The following is a 19937-nucleotide window of genomic DNA, read 5'->3' as shown; positions in this document are numbered from 1 at the left end:
TTTGTCCTAATCGGTAAATTAAGTTATATAATGAAGTATTCACAGCTTTTTATACAAACTGCACAGAAATATACAAGTGTGGGCACAGATGATGTAAGGGTTAGAATTACCTGGACATACTTAAAAGTCTCAATATGTATAGTTTGGCGCTGAGAAGAGAAGGGGGCTATTAGAGAAACTTTCCAATTATTAATGGTTTTAGCAAGGTCCAGGAGGGAAACATTCTGCAAATAAAGAGAAGTATTAGAACACAAGAACATGCACTGAAACTGTCCGGAGGTAGGTCCAGAGAAATTTGAGGAAAAATTACTTTATAGAAAGTGTAGTAGACAAACGGAATTGCCTACATCAGAGGTGGCAGAGGCTAAGACAGTAGAGCAATTTAAACATGCATAAGATAGAAATATGGACATCCTTACATAATATACAGTAAGGATCAAATAGGGGCAGATAAGATGGGCCAAATGGTTCTCATTTGCCATCATATTCTATGTTTACTGCCTCACAGCAGTGAGGTCATGGGTCCGATTCCCATCTTGGCCCTAACTGTATGGAGTTTGTATATTTACATGATTTTCCTCTGAGAACTCAAGATTTCCTCCCACAATCCAAAAATATACTGATAAGTTAATTGTCTTCCAGAAACCTTAGCGTGAATGTGTGTGCATGTATATATCTGATAGGGAATATAGATAATAAGCTATACTGGGTCAAGGACCCAGGTGAATGGCCAAATATTCTCTGTAAAGTGCTTAGGAATATGTGTGTGATAAATGAATAACTGCTAGTAAATGCTTTGCATATTAAATTAACGAGCAGTCTCCTTATGTAACCACGTCGCCACTAATACCCCTTTCACACCAGAATATGCAGGGAATTACCCAGAAATACAGTCGAGGAATCATGCAGGGACATTCCCAGGTTGGCCTCGTTCACACCAGCCTAGTCCCTGCATTTTCTGGTGTGAGGGGGAAGAGATAGTGCGAGAGGCGTGGTGATTGGGATGATACTGGCGGGGGTGATTGGCTGGGTGCTTGGAGCGGTGTGCGGGAGGATACAGCACGCTAGTGTGGTTGCAAGGAAGGCTGTTGTGGCACAATGTGCCGCCATTGCTAAGGGATGTGTGACAGGCTCTAGGGCGGGATGTATCAACATACACCTCCGCCCTTCGCACGGCAGCCGCCGCGATGCTACCGCATATGTACTAACACATGCGGCCAGCATCGGGCTGCGGTAACGGAGACCCCCGCGATACCTGTGATGTTGGCTGCGGGGGTCTCCGTCACCTCCCGGCGGCTGCCAGCGTCCCCCTGTGTCTCCTCCTCCCCCCTGAAGCCGGATGTCCTGCCGGCTGTGACACCAGGGGGAGGAGATGATCACAGGAGGACGGGAGGGGGTGGGCGCGCGGACGTCGGGCGGCGAAAGAAGCCCATAGGCTTCTATAGGGTATCGCCACCCAGAGGGTGGCGATACCCTGCCTAGCGAAAATGCTGCGGACGGGTATTGATACATAGGAAAATATGGGGCCAACCCAGGAATTTTGGCTGGTGTGAAAGGGGTATAAGATCCACCATGGTGTCTGGCGCTAGCAGCCTGGCATGGGAACTGTCTCTTGCAAGGAATGGTGTATTGAGGCTAGCTTTATTAGGACATTGGCTGGTACTTTATCTCTCTCCACTTTATCACTTTCCTAGGCATAGCACATTTGCCCCACAATCTTAATTTCTTTTATCTAGAGATAGCAGTTGTCATGCTTGTGCCCATGTTATTCTTCAGGCCTAGGTTACGTTAATATTCTCTATAAGGATGGTTTTAGATTATGATATAAAATAAACCTCCTTGTCATTTTTGAGTGTTCTTTTTAATTTATGGGGATTTCATATTTTAGGAACTCATGCACATGAAGCAGGGGGTCCAAGAGCTGTTAATTGCGAAAGAAGAACAAGAAGACCTGTTAAAGAAGAGAGAGCGTGAACTCACTGCCTTAAAGGGAGCACTGAAAGAGGAGGTATCCACCCATGACCAGGAGATTGATAAACTTAAAGAGAAATATGAGAGAGAGCTGAAGAAGATGCGAGACAGCCTGGAGGAGGCAGTTAAGGTGAATCCTAGTGTTACTTCTCAGATTATTATGTTATTGGTTTTCTCATTATTCCTGCAGCCAGTGGCGTAAGTTTGTCCCAGGCGCCCGGAGGCAAGATTTTTGTTTGTGCCCCCCATTACCACCACTTTAATAAATATGATGCACAGAGTCAGCCCTAAGCAATTTGTTGCCCTACACACATTCACAAATATCACAGCCCACTACATAAAAAAAAAATATATAATTAATCATGCCAAGCAGACAGCTTGCCTGGCTCCTTGCTCACTGCAGCCTTAGCGGCAGGGGCATAATTAGAACTTTGTGGGCCCCATACAAAAATTTTAAAGGCCCCTACCCCATCCTTTGTCAGTACAATTCCCCTTAGGAGAATAGGACACAGATGGGAGTTAGAAAGAAAGAGAGTTTCATGGAAAAAGAGGGAAGGAAAAGAAAGAGAGGGGGTTTCAGGGAGAAAGGGAAGAGAGAGTAAGGACATCAGAGGGAGGGTTTCAGGAGGTAGGGAGGTGCAAAAGAGAAGGCTGCAAATGGGAGTGAGAGAGTGTCATGGAGGATAGGACAGAAAAAGAGGAGAGAAAGAGAGTTGCAGGGAGAGAAAGAGGAAAAAAGGGTGTTAGGGATATAAGAGTATTAAGGAAGAGAAGGTTTCGGGGAAAAGGTGGACGGGGGTAAGGGGGGGTAGGTGGAGATAAAGGGGGCACAGGTCGATATGTGGAGGCTAAGGGGGCACAGGTGGAGAGGAAGGAGGTGGATGGGAAGGGGGCACAGGCGGACGGGTGGAGGAGAATGGGGCACAGGCGGACGGGTGGAGGAGAAGGGGGCACAGGAAGACTGGAGGAGAATGGGTGGAGGGGAAGAGGCGAATGGGTGGAGGGGAAGGGGCAAAGGTGAAGTGGAAGGGTGAAGTGGAAGGGTGGAGTGGAAGGGGACACAGACGGATGGGTGGAGAGGAAGGAGGCAGATGGATGGAGGGCCACAGAACATGTGTAATTCATGACTGTGTAAATATCACACCAAGGGATAAATGTAACAGTGTGTGAAAAGCCGGAGCCTTACAGGACTTTGTCAGAGAATGGCCGTAATTTTTAAAGGGGCAATCATTTACAACAAGGCAAAACCTCAGACAAACTGACAGGATGCACCAGGTTTAGGCTAACATCTAATCCCAACTAGAGGGGCATACTGGGATTTGTAGTTCCACGGTAGCTAAAGAACTACACACTGACCCATGTATTTAACAGCTAGATTTTTACTGTCCAGGAATACTGGTATCTGTAGTTCCACAGCAGCGAAGGAATGATATGCTGACCCAGCATGGGATAGATTGCTTTTGACTTGCCAGGGATAGTGGGCGTTATAGTACATTGCACAGCAGAAGATTAGCCATGGGTCAGACGGGCACTGATAGGTTTGGTGTGCTGTGACACAGAGCAGGGGATGTGGGATAACTAGATGGGTCGGGCAGACTGTGACTGGCATCGGGTGCGCTGTGAGCTGAGGACACGGGGTCAATAGATGACAGTGGTGCATGCAGAGGCAGGCACTGGGGGCTGCGAGTACCAATGGCAGGAAGACTGCTCACTTACTGATCCATGTCTCCGGTTCCTCTTGGCGCCTCTAAGGCAAACAGCGGCTGCAGGTCCAGGAGACTACAGTCTCCGACCTGCAGAAAGTGAGTCCTGGAGTCACATCATGGCATGGGGATCAACAGGCGTCACAGCTCCCCTGCGTGCACGCTGCACAGAGTACTGACCGCATCTTCCCCTCAAAGCCCTGGACGCTGCAAGCGTCTGACAGGAAAGCACAACTTCCGGCCTGGATCACCGCTCATTAGATAGGCAGGGGGGACCCGTTCACTGCTGCCTGGGTCGCCGCTCGTGCATATCTAATGAGCGGGGACCCAGCGCAGCATACAATCACCGGTACACTTGTGTTGGGGACCTGCTGGCTTGGAACATCAGGGGGCAATGGAGCCAGTGCCCCCCTTAAAGCTGGCGCCCAGCGGCAGATGACTCCATTGCCTCCGGGAGTTCCGCCACTGCCTGCAGCTTTGTGTTCCCTCTATAGTCCGTCCATACTTCTATCTACACTTCACTATGCACAGTGTGACTTTTATGACAGCTAGGGAACCAGGGCCAGTTTCTCTAAGCTTCAAAAGTGATAAAATGGAAATTGATAAAAAGTCAGCCAATCAGCTCCTACCTGCCATGTCACAGACTGTGTTTGAAAAATGACAGGTAGGAGCTGATTGGCTGTCTGTTTATCACTCTCCATTTTATCACTTTTGAAGCTTAGAGAATCTGGCCCCTAAACTGATCTGTAATTACTGCAAAACTGCTCCTACAAAGTGATTTGAACAGAAAACCACGGCAGGTATAACTTGGCTTACTCAATCTTTTGACTCTGGGTGAATCTCGGAATAGCCAATAATTCTGCCTATGTACCCACGCACAACTATCCTATGTGTTAAGCCCTCTTGCTGCCTGTTTACACCCACTCTGAGTGATCCTTAATTGCTCAATGTTACATATACAGGCCTGCATGCTTTTGTGCAACTTGCTAGGAATTACTAGATTTACATATGATATACAGTGGTGTATCTATAATGGATGCAGTATGAGCAGTGCACATGATCCCCTGGGACCAGCACACCTCACAAGCCACCACCATTTATTCACTACTTACAATTCCAGAGTTCCATGTCTGCGACAGCAGCACTGCATAATGACTGGGAAAATGGCGCAGTGCCCATTTCCCCGACATTTTTAGCATACTTAATCTGGAAATCGCCAAGAAAAAGCCACCATGCCATTTTCCTGGAGACCTGCACATGCAAAGACTGTATCACAGCGTTAGAGTCTACTAGCCCTCACTGATCACTCGCACTATGCTGCTGGCTAGAGAGGAGGGGGCCCATACGGAGACTCCTCTCTTAGGGTGGGATGTTCTAACAGCCGCTGCCCATTTTCACCCTCTCTGCCGGCGACTGCATTTTTATGAATCGCACATGCCCTAACATATGTGATTGGTAATGTAAGAGGACAGCTCTTGTAATAAGAGCTGTCCTTTGCGATGCGGTGTCAACCCTGAACTTCCGGGTCTGAGATCCAGGAGTCCCTCTGCGCATGTGCAGAGTGACAGCGGTAGCTGGGAGGGATCAGTGCCGCATCCCTCTGACGGCGCTGCGGAAAGAAGCCCATAGGCTTCTATAGGGTGCTGTCGATACCCTCCACAGCGTTGTCATGACGTGTGGGCTTTAGAGCATGCAAAAATGCAGTAAAAGCAGATGATCACATATGACATCAGCGCCTGCCCCCAATTCACAGAAGAGTGGCCAGCATAACAGTAAGTCCGGGCTTACTTTTATCTGCAAAGAGAGGAAAAATCATGCGATGGTGAGTAACGATACAATGATTTTTTCCCCTCTGTGCGGGCACATGGAGTGGATGTGTAAGGGTACACATCTGCTCGCAGCATAGCGCGTTAATTGGGGCGGCGGGGAGGCATGCGTTCTGCTTAGAGTCGGATTGTTCAACTTCAAAATGAGGCGAAAATCTAGTTAGCCGCTGACTCCTCTAACATGCCACTTGCACTGCTCACTGCGTTCCTGCTCATATGTTAAATACACTATTATTTCTTATCTTGTGTACCTAGAAATGTTAAGTATGCGATTAGAGGCTCTTCAGAAACATTGAGCAAGAACTGAGTGAGTCAATGATCACATACCTAGACATTGCAAAAACCGCAGCTGACATTGAATAGTCAGCAGAGCTCAACAGATTTGTGTGTGTGCGTGTGCAACAGTATTTTGACTTTGAAGCACAAAACATTAATAAGAGGTTTCACCTTTGAATAATATGGATTTATGGAAAGCAAGATTTGTCAATAACACTTTGAGAGTTATTTACTGACAAAGTGGTGACGGGCGCAAGCAATACAATCTGATACTTCAAATCGTACCCCTTTCACGCCACACAAATTACCTGAGTCTGATCCGGATTGTTGGCAAGTCGACACGGGTCACTGTGTGGTGTGAAATGGCCTTTTGTAAAATCCCAGGGCCAGCAACCCTGCAATCCGCCCCAGGTTAAAAGAAGGGTTCTACCTGGGTTGTTCCCGGGTTTCTGGGTAGTTTCAATGGTAACCCGGGCCCTGTTTACATTCTCAGTGATTAGAAAGATCCTTCTGATAAGTGTGCAATGTAGAATATGTAGCCATGCAATATACACACCTCACTCAGCTTGCTAGATGAAAATAGTTTACTGAAGACAAACCAGTTATCAGTTTGTCCAAGTACTGTATGTTTATCTTATGTCCTACACATGCACGTAAGACGTTAGGAAACCCCTCAGGCGCTGTTGCACTACACCATGTAACAGTTATACAGGAAAGTGTTGGCTGCTAGATTTCATAGTTGCCAATTCTATAAAATAAAAAGGACACCTCGCTGATGACCAACGACTTGGTGGACCTTTGTGTACATTGTTAAGGGTAAGCAATCCAGCTGCTGTGGAACTACACATCCCAGCAAGTCCAGGCTTAGTTATGTTGCTAAGACATGCAGGGGAGGTCTAGTTCCAAAGGGGATGCGGTCAATATGCCGGCGATCGGAATCCCGGTGGTCGGATTACCTACGCCGGAATTTGTCCCTCTATGGGTGTCCATGACATTTTGCTAATGAATTATATTATTTGTTATTTTAAATGTTCCTCTTAATTATTATTATTTATAAAAAAAATTTATGACTCTTGGAGATTATTTCCTGGAACATATTTCGTAAAAGCTGGGTCTATCCATGGAAATTCGGTGTACAGTAGATTAAGCTCTCATTATGTCAGGGACACCAGTGCAGTTCTCTTAGTAAGCCTGTGCAAACACATGATCTGTGATAGGTGCTGTCATTACCTAGGAATAATTAAACGTTGCCCTTCTCCCAAGTACTGTACTGAAAATAACGTTTTAACAAAGAATGTATACTACTATATTAACCCCTTCAGTGGCAATCCCGAGAATTTTCCGGGCTGTGCCTCAGTGTCCAGTCTGGCAAGCCCGGAAAATTCTTGGGATTGCCACTGTTTAGAGCCAGGCAGCGCTGCTGAGTTCAATCACTGAACTCAGGCTCCCTCCCCTCTGCGGCGCCTCCGACTCCCTCCTCCTCCCCCCTCCCCTCCGCGTTTTGTATGAAGTCCCCGGTTTATGACAAGCTGGCTGCCGGGGACAGGGACGTGGTGCAGGGGGCGCAGGTCCGGGCAGCCGATGATTGACAGTGCAGCGGCGCTGCCCGGACCCAGGGAGGCAGTGGTGGTTTTTTTTTTAAGGGAACGCTCCCCATAAAAAACTCACCCAGTGGGGAGTGCTCCCCCCAAAAAAAAACACCACTGAAGGGGTTAATTGCTCATGAAGGTATTTTTTTGACATTGGAAATAAAGAAATAGACAAAGCCTTAACAACATGACATTTGCATGAAATTTGAATGCACCTTTGTTCATGATTGCAAGGCAATAATCACCTAACCGGTCTTATTGTTGAAATATTACCCCTGTAGTATATATATACTTGGACTAGATGACTTTGTTAGCATAAACCCTGCAACTCCTGGTTATTCATTAACCTGCTCTGTGTTGTAGCTATACAAAAGCCTTTCAAAAATAGGTACAGATCATCAGGGATCTTTTAAAATACGCCTGCTTTTTTTTTTATGCCACAGATGTATATGTCTTATGGGCCCTACACACATGCCGAAGTGTGTAGGGCGACCTAGCTGTGCTATGTCGGGCCGTTCTGCTCAGCACACAGAGCTGACAGCCCACACACAGAGCGAGCTGTCAGCTCTGTGTGCTAAGCGAGCAGACAGCGCCAGTGTTCTCCGGTGGGAGAACCCTGCCGATGCCGATATTGATAGACACTGTTCATTATCTCGGCCAGTGACAAAGACGCGCGGGGACGCGCATTGCTGTCGCTATAGCCCCCACACACACACCGATGTGAGGGCATTTTCTAAGCGACTTTACAAAATCGCTTAGAAAATGCCTTAATATCGGCATGTGTGTAGGCCGTATAAGTAAAATTACTAATGGTTGTTTATAAAATAGTGTAGACAAAGAAATAAATAGCCACTGGGCAGGGAACTAAACAAAGAAATTAGAATGGTGGAATAGCATGTTTTTGTGTAAGGGGAAGGGAGATGGCAGAGGGATGGATGGAGGAAGCTGGGAAGAATTGCCAGGAAAAATGTATGCTACAGTGAAGCATCCGACACAGACCTCTGGACATATTATCTGAGGCTTGAAATTGCATCAGATTTCCCTTGAACTCACCGGTAGCTTCCTGGGAGTTCTGCATGTCAGATTCTGTACTTTGTGTATTTTGCATAAGATATGTTTATCTTACTGCATACACTTAACCATACTGATGGGCTGTACTACATGGTGCTAGGGGGGCTGGCTTAAATAGGGCTATTTAAAGTTATGTAGAAGGAAATGGTAGCTACCCTACCTATGATTCAGACCCGTTGTGCGTAAGATTGAACCATCTGTGCGCACAAAGCTGGCTTTGTTCGTAAGATGACTGGCTGTTGGAAGGGGAGGGCTGCTGACGTCAGGGCCATCACAGCGCTGATTAAAGGTGGCCACACATCTACAGATCGATTGTCAGATTGGGCTGGTTGGAACAAAAACTTGGTTTTATCTGAATGACAGTTTGGCAGTTTTCCAGCAATTCAAAGCAAATGGTCAACTGTCATTTGCTCTCATCCATTACCAGGTTTTTGTTCCAACCAGCCAAATCTGACAATCGATCTGTAGATGTATGGCCAGTTTAAGTGTAGAAATCCATTCGATGGTGGAAGAGAAGCATCGCATGCATCTGACTTATCCGTGCGATGCTGGCAGCTTGTACGTATTTGGCTGCCATAAATTTGGTTGCCAAATACGAATGGCTTAGCCATCGGTAAATATGAATATGTAGAATACGGTAGCTTAGTAAAAGTGCTGTATTCTCCATTCGTATTTTTGGCCGATTACATCGGAGGAGGGGGTCAGGGAGAGGAGGTGGCTGGAGGCCTCACAGCGACAATGTCTTGCATGGACAGCTGCGACTTGGTAATGGATTTGTCTGGTGGACGGGGTGACCTAGTAGTTGCAATGGGAACGGGCATTGCATTGCACCTCTTGTCATGTACAAGCAATCTGGACATTATACATGCGATTTATCGCTAAAATCTCATGTAAATCGCCTGTAAACTGCCCTAGTATATGGGGGGCCTTGTCTGTTGGCGTATACAAAGCGTTCAGTGTCCATAGCATCATTCACTTACTCGGTACAAGGGAGACAACCAGAACGTGCCAATGTCTACCTTAGCAATAGTGGAAAGTCTTATTTATGTGCAAGGTGACATTAAAAAGTTCCTTCAATTCAAGGCAAATTAGATACAGGGAATAATATCAAATCTTGGAGATGAAGTGAAAAGAGAAAAAGTACCAATTTACATGCTATGCTTGAAAAATGAGTTAGAAGCTGATTGGTACTTTATCTCTTTCCACTTCAGCTCGCTGAGATTTGGTAAATCTCTCCCGCTGTCTGGGTTCTGCTGGAGAAGGGGGTGTATGATCCTAAAAGCAGAGATTTATACTCCGATCACACTTGCATACCTCCCAACATGATTTATGATTACCATCACCTGTGGTGAAACACCTTTTTTGTCACTTAACCTGTTTAACACAGGTGATGATACAGAAAGTGAGAAGCCCAGTAGCAGAGTATTGTGTCACTCCTAGAGAGGGTCATGTTGGGAGGTAATCACTTGCTGCCATAAATGCTGGACCCCAAGACCGAAAGCTTCTCATTTTTATTTCATGTCTTGTCACCGATTCTCCCACCATTCCTTTTTTTATCACAAAAAAATTCAGATCAAATGTTACATTTTCATAAAACAAACGCTCAGGAGCATATTCAGTTAGCCACATGAGCTATGGGTTATTGCTATACCCAGAGTTATTCAATTGCACCCTGCAGTAAGGCCACAGGCTGCACTTAATGTGGGCATCTGCTCGCACCCACCAGTATATGAAGGTAATAAATGTAAGGGAAGTCTTTGCTATTGGGGACAGAAAGCCTAGCTTCACCCCTGCATTGAACTTCCGGGTGGAGATCCCAGCACATCACATTGGCCTGACCCACTCAAGCTGAAATCTGTTGCCTGTTTTGGGCGTCAATGTTGCAACATGGTAATAACTTTGTCCCAACATTCTAATGGCAAATTGCTAAAGCTGGCTACACTGGATCAACTTGATGGTGTCTTGCCAACATGGGGGCAGATGTATTAAGCCTTAACAAGAGATAAATGCAAGGGTGATAAGGAGAGATAAACGTCCAGCCAATCACCTGCTAACTGCCATGTTACAGGCTTTGTTTGAAAAAAGTCAGTAAAATGCTGATTGGCTGGATGTTTCTCTCTCTTTATCACCCTTGCATTTATCTCTTGTTAAGGCTTAATACATCTGCCCCAGAGTGCCCAATTCAGGCAAGCATGTGCAGCCTGATGAGAATCCGCTCTTTGAATCAGGCCCCGAGTGTTTACAATCCCAATACCCGGCCTACAGCCTGTTGTTGGAATATTGCCCATTTTTCAATGCAGAAGCCATTTCACCTGCTGATTCCTAGTCCTACATATATATGATGAGAGAGTCAGGATTTTGTGCTGTTGACTTTGAGCTGTACAAGTTAAACCTTCGTTTCTCATTGATCGTATAGACTTCAATGTAAATGTTGCCTTCAGAGTTTATAAAGGACATTGTGTTATGCTGAAGTCTAATGAGCTAATCTTTTCAGCTGTCTATTCAGAGTTGCTGGTTTTGACCTGATAATTCCCAGGAATGAGAGCACATTCTAAACTCTCTAAGAAATGGAATCATGTCAGCGACCCATTGCTGATTATCTGTTGCAGAAAGGGGGCTTATGTTTGCATGTTATCCTTCACTTTGGTCTTTGTTTTGGCTCTTTCTGTCTGCTAAAGGATGACCGCTTATTTATTATGTGGGATGCTAATTATAATTCTTTATATTTGGGCAATGTCATATAGTGGAGAAAACTAAGTTTGATGGAAAAACGATAAGTGTATCCTGGAAAGCCTAATGTTTAATCAAGTATTTAATGTTACATATTTGAACAAGACTACAAAACTTAGCAGCGACCTTCTTTATCCCATAAGTGGGTCAGTCCTTAATCAGCATTGTTTGATCGTTTCCTTGCCTTATTTGTAAGCTTTAGGTTTAAATACTAGCCCTAGTGAATGATTGATTGTAGTTAATATTTGCATAGGGTGACATACATTTGTCTTGTGTGGGAGAGGATTTACTATACTACCCTCGTTCTCCTACTGGATTATGCTAATCTGCCAAAACCATTGGCTGTTGCACATACCGATATGTAACACTCAGGTCATTCTTGTAACTATCAGGTTATTGTACGATATTTTTATTTACTTATTGCTGGATAAACATTATAGACATTACATCTGACACCTGAACACAATGTTTTGACAATGCAGACAATGCATAAATTAGAAACACAGTCGCTATATAAAAATGTAGGCCACAGTCTTCTCATATCATCAGTATTATATTATAGGTGCCAGGTATAAGTAACCCCAGCTGTGCCAGTCTGTAGTACAATGCCCATTAAGTAACAGCGTCCCAACAGGGATGGGCTATATAATCAGCATTATGTAATATTATAGGTGCCAGGTATTACTGCAGCTGTGCCAACCCATGGAAGGAAGGATCTGGGCAGCCTGTAGTACAATGGACCTAATGTATCACTATCCTGTCAGCACCAGGTTTAAATGCCTGGTGCTATAGTTACCTGCGTCGGATGTCCCGGCGGAGGCTGAAATCCCCTCTGTTACCTGCATGACCCACTTCTGCCGGAGGCTGACCGCTGCGGCACGCACGATAGGGACATCATGAAATCACAGTGCGAACCTGTGCATATGTAGTGATCGCTCTCAGGACCAGGGCCGAAACTAGGGTTTCTGGTGCCCGGGGCAAGACATTCATTTAGTGCCCCCCCCCCCCAATTTTTTTTTATTATTTTACACTGTATTCTGAAATGAAATATATATTTATAAATGATCCCTCTAGAAACTATATGAACCCGAAAACAGGGACAGTGCGCGCCGAAGTGCACATTATAGCACACACCGTAATGCCCAGTACACATTACAGCACACACCGTTATGCCCAGTACACATTACAGCACACACCGTAATGCCCAGTACACATTACAGCACACACCGTTATGCCCAGTACACATTCCAGCACACACCGTAATGCCCAGTACACATTACAGCACACACCGTTATGCCCAGTACACATTCCAGCACACACCGTAATGCCCAGTACACATTCCAGCACACACCGTAATGCCCAGAGCACATTACACCACAAACCGTAATGCCCCCCCAGTACACATTATAAGCAATGGTTAATTGCTGCTGCCACTGGATAGAACACTGTCCCTGAATGATACACAATGTGCCACACACTGCAATGTTCAATATGTCACAAACATACCTCCCAACACTGGAGGCAGAGGAGAGGAGGCAGAGTAGAGGAGACATCTTCGGCACGCGCCCAAAATTAGAGCGTTCACCTACTACCGTGGTACTCCTGCGAGACTACATCCCCCATTTTTTCCGCTATGAGGGCATGGTCAGCTCTCTAAGAGCTGTAGCCACATGGGGTGCGGCCATAGAAAATGGAGGTGTGATACACATATGCCCACAATAGTGCAGTGCCAGATACACATAACCCCAAAAGTGCAGTCCGTGATGCCCAATATACCTATGCCGCATACTGTGATGCCCATTATAAATATGATCCGCACCGTGATGCTCCATTATACATATGCCCCACACCTGGATGCTCATTATACATATGCCACACACCTTGATGCTCCTTATTAATGAGTGGATGGATCATGGGTGGAGATGTTTTACCAAAGGAAGTTGTGCTGCACTGTATAAAGGCAACAAGTAGGGAGAATCAGAGTGGAGACGGGTGGTGGGAGATTTAATGTTCCCTCATCATGTAAAACATCCAGCCTCCACCTGCCACTCTATTGATGAGGTCTAGACATCATAACATAAGCTTTGCATTAGGCTTACTTTTTCACTGCTGCCGCCGCCGCCGTTAACGCCCGTCTGTGTTTGCCGCGCACAGCATTTCTCTGGGAGCGTGGGAGGGGACGCGGCTGCGCCAACCAATGGCGAGGAGGCGGCTGCCGCGTCATCACGTCCCCTCCCAAGCTCCCAGTAATGCTGTGCGCGACAGGCACAGACGGGCACTAACGGCGTCGGCAGCAGCAGTGAAAAAGCGACGGGTTAGCTAACAGCAGCGGGACTCGGGCTACATCAGTCCCCGAAACCCCGCTGGCTGTCACTCTCCCGGACCTGACAGCGCCCCCCCCCCCTCCAGCGCCCGGTGCGCGTGACCCGCCAGCCCCCCCCTAGTTACGGCCCTGTCAGGACTATTTGTTATGGTGGTACGGGGTACCGGCACAATATGTCTTAGCGGTATGCCGTACCACCCCATACCGCCGCACTTTCACCACTGGCCCCCTTCCCTCGAATCAACCCCAAAAGTCACACTCTGCACCTCTTGCGCAAGTCACAATTTTTCAGGTAGTCTCCCGCATCCACAGAAGAGTAGGTAGAACTATACACAGTACTTGCATAATGAGGATGAGCAAACTTTACATGGTATTTGCACAATTGCCTCAAAAACCAAGTGATGTGACTGCCTGAACCACCCCGCCCCCTGAAGTGGGCCACATAGAATTAAAAGTAGGTGATTAGGCCCTAAGTCCATTATCTACTCTGTCTGCATCTCGTCATATATTGATTACATTGTAATATGATCTTTTCTAATTCACTTTATTTAACCCTTTGAGTGCCAACATCTCTGTGAGATAAGCATAATATCCACTAAAATGCCATTGCCTCTCACATTTGTTATATAAATTCAAATAAAAACGTTGTGTAAAAAAAATAATAATAATTATATATATATTTCCTATATAAAGTAAACATTACAGGCCAATATGATCAATAAAAATGTTTGCTGGGCAATTTTCACACCTATTTTGACAAACTCCCTTTGGCACTCAAAGGGTTAATAAATTTTTTTGTGCCTATTTGTTAAATCATTTTTAGGTTTAGTTATACATAGCTTTGAGCAACATATATATCTATTTTTTTCAGCATGGTTTTCTAAATGTGCAGCTTATCCATTACTGCCAGCATTTATGCTCTCATACAGTAGTTGCATCTTTAAAATCTCTGTGGAAGTTATTTGGGTGAGAAGCGGAACAGAAGATAATGCTGCTTGTCCGACCTCAGACTCTTTAGCATGTAAACAAAGGCCAGCCTACAGCAGAGTGCTTACTAATTAGTAACATTTTTCTGTCATTTCGGAGAAAAGAAGATTGTCTGATTAAATATGTGTCCTGTCATTTACATTGTTAGCCTCCAAAACAAATGAGCTAGTCACCACTCTCTCCGTATAGTAAGAATAGGGCAGGGAGGGGGTTGCTTGCGATGTTAACGTTCTTTTTATTCTTCTTTTTTTTTTTATCCCAAAATAGCATTGATGCTATAACGAGGCTGGAATTGCTGAATAACTGCTTTGACACAATCATTAGCATATTTTTAACAAGTCATTTTATCTTTCTGCTTGGTGGAGGAGGACAATTCTCATATTGACTCTGTGGAGTAATTAATGGCTTCTCATATATATATATATTTTTGTACTTTTAAGGATATATGATCATTAATATATTATCTTAGTATATATAAGCTTTAGTTTATTTTTTCATTCCACAAGCACTTTCTTAATTCCAATTAGCATGAAGTCTATTGTAAGTAGGACCTTTATGGTTTGAAGAGCAAGTAAAGCCATTAGCTGACATCATTTTATATAAAAGGCTATGTAATGTTAGCTAATGTCTAGGGATGAATTAGTTTGGATTAGGGGAAACCGGACAACCCCCGAACACCCTCAATCCAAACTCGCTCTCTGAGCCTGTTCGGGTATTCCCGCCCAGACTCGGAGCACAGGTCTCAGGAACTCGTGAGATCGCGCCGGCAGATATCAAAAGATCCGGACCCTATAAAAGGTGCGGGAGGCCAGACGCCATCTTCACTCCAGACACGGAGAATGAAGAGACAGTGTGTCCTGGCCACCTGCCTGACTGCCTGCCGTCCAGTCCAGTGATAGTGCTGTATATAGTCCAGTGATAGTGCTGTATACAGTCCAGTCCAGTGATAGTGCTGTATACAGTCCAGTCCAGTGATAGTGCTGTATATAGTCCAGTCCAGTGATAGTGCTGTGTATAGTCTAGTCCAGTGATAGTGCTGTGTATAGGCTAGCCCAGTGATAGTGCTGTGTATAGTCCAATCCAGTGATAATGCTGTATATAGTCCAGTCCAGTGATAGTGCTGTGTATAGGCTAGTCCAGTGATAGTGCTGTATATAGTCCAAGCCAGTGAAAAGCTCCATTGGTTCTGCCGTTAAAGTACAGTCCAGTGATACTGCTGTATAATTCCAGTGGTGTTGCCGTGTGTTGTATATATTTCCAGGGGTGCTGCCATATGTCATGTATAATTCCAGGGGTGCTGTTGTGTCCTATATAATTCCAGAGATGCCCCATGTTTGCCGTATAACTCCAGGAGTGCTGCCATGTGTCGTATATAATTCCATAGATGCCCCGTGTTTGCCGTATAACTCCAGGAGTGCTGCCATGTGTCTTATATAATTACAGAGGAGCTGTAATATAATGTGTATAATTCCAGGGGTGCTGCCATGTGCCATGTATAATTCCAGGAGTGAGCCGAGTGTACTGTATAATTCATGGGGTGCTGATAAGACTGCTGTATCAGTCAAGGGGTGCTGCCCCATTTTTTTTAATTAAAAGAATAAAAATATTGTTTTTATTTTTACTGCATGAGTATCGCCATGTGTGCTGTATAATTCCATGTGTGCCGTATGAGTCCAGGGGGCTGCCATGTGTGCTGTATCAAGTCAGGGGTGCCACCATCTGTGCCAAATAATACCTAGGGTGAGCCAAGTCTGCCATATAATTTATGGGGTGCTGCTAAGGGTGCTTTATCAGTCCAGGGGTGATGCTAAGTGTGCCGTATCAGTCCAAGGGTAATGCTAAGGGTGCTGTATCAGTCCAGGGGTGATGCTAAGTGTGCCATATTAGTCCAGTGTTTGTGCCACCAACTTGTGTCACTTAGCATAGTCATCCATCAGTACTTGTGTAGTTTCACGACAGAACGCTACGCTGTCATTTTAGCCCAACGGCAGCCTAGCGTAGTTAGCGTAGTGTCCCAGCGGCAGCCCTGCGTAGTCAGCGTAGTGTCACTGTCAGGCAGCGTAGTCACCGTAATGTTCCCGCGAGCTGCAGCTCTGTCCCGGCATCCCTGGCAGGCCTAGTGAGCGCCTCTCACACAACGCCGGTAACAGCCAGATCCCCTACGCTGGCAGACGCCGGCGGCGAGGCGCTCCTTCTGCCTGAGACGCACGAGCGTCTCATACGCTTGTGCGTATCAGTAATTCATGTGGCAGGGTACGGCAACCCTGCCCATGTCTGCTTCAGGGAGACGGTCAGGGTTAGGGGTTCAGTAGCGCATGCGTCTTGTGCACAAAGTGGGGATTCGGTGCGTCTCATGCACAATAAAGGACGCATTTACCAGTGCTCCATATTACATACTGGCAAATGCCTCATCTACGTCAGCCTGAAGTGTAGCGAGCTTCCTCCCAACCTGTTCATACCCCCACTATTCACAGAGTGGAGATCATTTTATAAAGCGTGGCGAGGGTATGCATAAAACGAGCCTCGCGAGGGGACGTGAAATACACGTCAAGTAATCCGTGTCCCCTTGACGTGATTATTCATCATTCTCTATTTTATTAAATATTACTAATTTGTACGTTCAGTGCCGCTTGTCTTTTTTGTTTTTGATTGAACCCTAATGCCCTGTTCACACGGTGCAAGTTGAGCTTTGTGCTTAATCGATATAATTACAATAAATACAGGTTTTTTTTTTTTGCATAATCTTGGCCTGGGATATGGGTTTACACAACATGTTATGTGAGCCCATATCCCGGAGCCAAGATTATGTAAAAAAACTGTATTTATTGCAAAATGTATTACAATTCTATGTAGTAATGTACTAATGTTTGAATTGTGCACCTGCATCTGTTTTCTCTTTGTGTGTGGCACTATGAGTCTCAGCAAGGTACTGTAGTGTCTCTCGTACATAGGGTATGCAGTGAAGGTTCCCTCCTTACATTTACAGTATTTCAAACAAAGTCTGCAACATGGCAGTTAGAAGCTGATTGGCTGATACTTTATCTCTCTCCAATGTGTCACTCTACATATAGTAATACATCTGCATCCCTGTGTTGGACCTCTACTGCAACCCTGAACAGTAAGCTTGCGAGCAGGGCTCTGCTACCTTTTGAATGTCTGTAAATACCCAGTTTTGTTGTATCACAGTCTCCTTTTGTAAAGCGCAAAGGAAAATTATGCGTTATATATGTAACTGTTAATAAATAAATAAATTCACACCACTGTGAGAATTGTGTATAAGGGACACTATTGTGTGGCATAACATGTGTAAGTTGTACTTCGATTGTGCTACTATCTGGCGTAATTTGAATTGGGGGCACTATTGTGTAACCATGTCATTTCTTTATAAAGTATGGTAGGTAGGACACAAATTTTATAGTTTGAAGGGGGAGTTTGCGCTGGCTGAGACTCCACCCAATGGGGGGGGGGGGGGGGGCTACTTTAAGGGACAATTCGAAATAGAGCCGGTGAAGCTCCCTGGGGACGGGGATGGCTGCAAGTCATGATTCCAGAAAAGCGTTTTGGGTTGGGATCAGTGTGTTTGGTTGATTTAGCATAATAGTGTTTTAAAATTTGGCTTCAAATAAAATAGAAGTTTTAAGTAGTTGCAGGTTTTCGAGATGAGAATTGATCCCAATTTCAAGATGGTATACAGCTAAACATAATAAAGAATGTTGTCAAAAATCATGACAAGAACTGTGGCCTAGCATAGTTTTATGTGGGAATGTACAGTACAGTATATTATATGTTGGGCACCAATCTTGGGGTTAGCAGTATATGGCCAGTATATCAGTGTGACTGGTTTTTGCATCCTAGTCACAACGCTCTACTAAACCGTCATGATTCAGGGATTACTGCTCTGGCTGGTTTACATTACTCACATACTTTTTAAGTTCCAGGTATGCTGAATGAGTTTGACCACACATGCTTGTTTATCCCCTGGGTAATAAACCTTTCAGCATGTGTCTTTGTTCTGACATGAAGTGATCAATGTATTTGTTGCCTTGATCTATTACTCTAAATAAGTGAGTAGACTGTGGATGAATAAAATACTTTGTTAGAGGGACCCTATGTACTCTCTGCCAAGTAAAATCGCCACATATGTACTTGTACTTTTACTAATTGTTTAATATTGTTTCCTCAAAAGCTGTTCTATTACTCACCACTGTCATCTATGAACTTTAGCTCTGATACAGGGGAAAGGGGAGGGGGGTTGAGAATGTTGGAGAATGGTTATGGTATAAAGCAAGGGTCTTCAAACTGTGGCCCTCCAGATGTTGTGAAACTACATGTTCCAACATGCATTGCCACATTTTTTCCTATAAGAGCATGCTAAAACTGTCAGGGCATGCTGGGACATGTAGTTCCACAACATCTGGAGGGCCATAGTTTGAAGACCCATGGAAGGGTTGAGGGGGTATTCAGTCATGGGCCACGGCTGTTGAGCTGGCCCGACAGCTGCACGGGGATGCAGTTCAAATCCCGGTGGTCGGAATCCCCGCTTTCAAAATCCCAACACCGGAATTCTGACTGCCGAAATCCCAACACTTTTCTCCCTCTGTGGGTGTCCACGACACCCACAAAGGGAGAATAAATTAGTGTGTCGAGCGCAGCGAGCCCGCAAGGGGGCGGGGGGGGGGGGCGGTCCATTGATGTGATTGAATACCCCCATGTCTTGGTTGACTGTCAATAGGCCAAGGTCAACAAAAATAAAGGTGTGATGCAAGAAAATGTTGACTATGAAATGGTCGACACAGAAAAGGGTCAACACGAGTTGACATTTTTTTTAGTGGTGTCAATTTGTAGATTTCATCACAAGCACCCCACACTTGGCTCGCTTTGATTGCCAGGCTTCGGGTGAAGATTCCCAGTTGACGGCCACGTGTATGCTTAAGTATGAAAAGTTCAATTGATTTAAAAAAAAAACTCAAGTCGACCTTTTTCACGTGTCAATTATTGCCATGTCAACATTTGGCATGTGTTGACCTTTTGTCTATGTCTACCTTGTCAGTGTTGGCCATATGGTGTCTACCCATGCACTGTTGACCTATCCCCTTCCAAGTACAGTATGGGTTATAGTTCCGAGCACATTCCGCTAAAACATCAAAGTTGCAACTGGAAAAACATGATGCAAATGGTGAAAGTGCAATTTTGCCTGTGTGTGCCATAAATATACTGACTTCTTGCTTGTAGCACCCACATATACTGTAGGACAGCATTTTTATGCTGCTACTAGATGAAGCCCACCCCAGCAGAACAACATAAGTTTGCTAAAGTATACAAATCACATCTAGTAGTAGTAGTATCCACACCAAACTGTAACAGAAACAAAGTTTCCAGCCACAGGCAGGTGTTTATCTAAGCTGGTGTATAATATACATTGGTTGCAATTCCAGAGCTATGAGGGCTGCACGTATGTAGT

At 45.2% G+C, this 19937-nt stretch overlaps 1 protein-coding gene across 1 annotated transcript in view; it reads left to right on the top strand.

Moving 5' to 3' along the window:
• Positions 1 to 19937, top strand: part of CGNL1 (cingulin like 1) — a 124397-nt gene that overhangs the window by 45520 nt on the left and 58940 nt on the right. The window contains exon 8 of the mRNA XM_083183830.1: positions 1889 to 2101. Within this exon, the coding sequence (XP_083039956.1) occupies positions 1889 to 2101 (213 nt within the window). The remainder of the gene's footprint in view (positions 1 to 1888; positions 2102 to 19937) is intronic.

The sequence above is a fragment of the Crinia signifera genome, chromosome 4, assembly GCF_055691185.1.
Source record: "Crinia signifera chromosome 4, ASM5569118v1, whole genome shotgun sequence".
Classification (NCBI taxonomy): Eukaryota; Metazoa; Chordata; class Amphibia; order Anura; family Myobatrachidae; genus Crinia; species Crinia signifera.
This window is presented reverse-complemented; position numbering and strand designations above follow the sequence as displayed.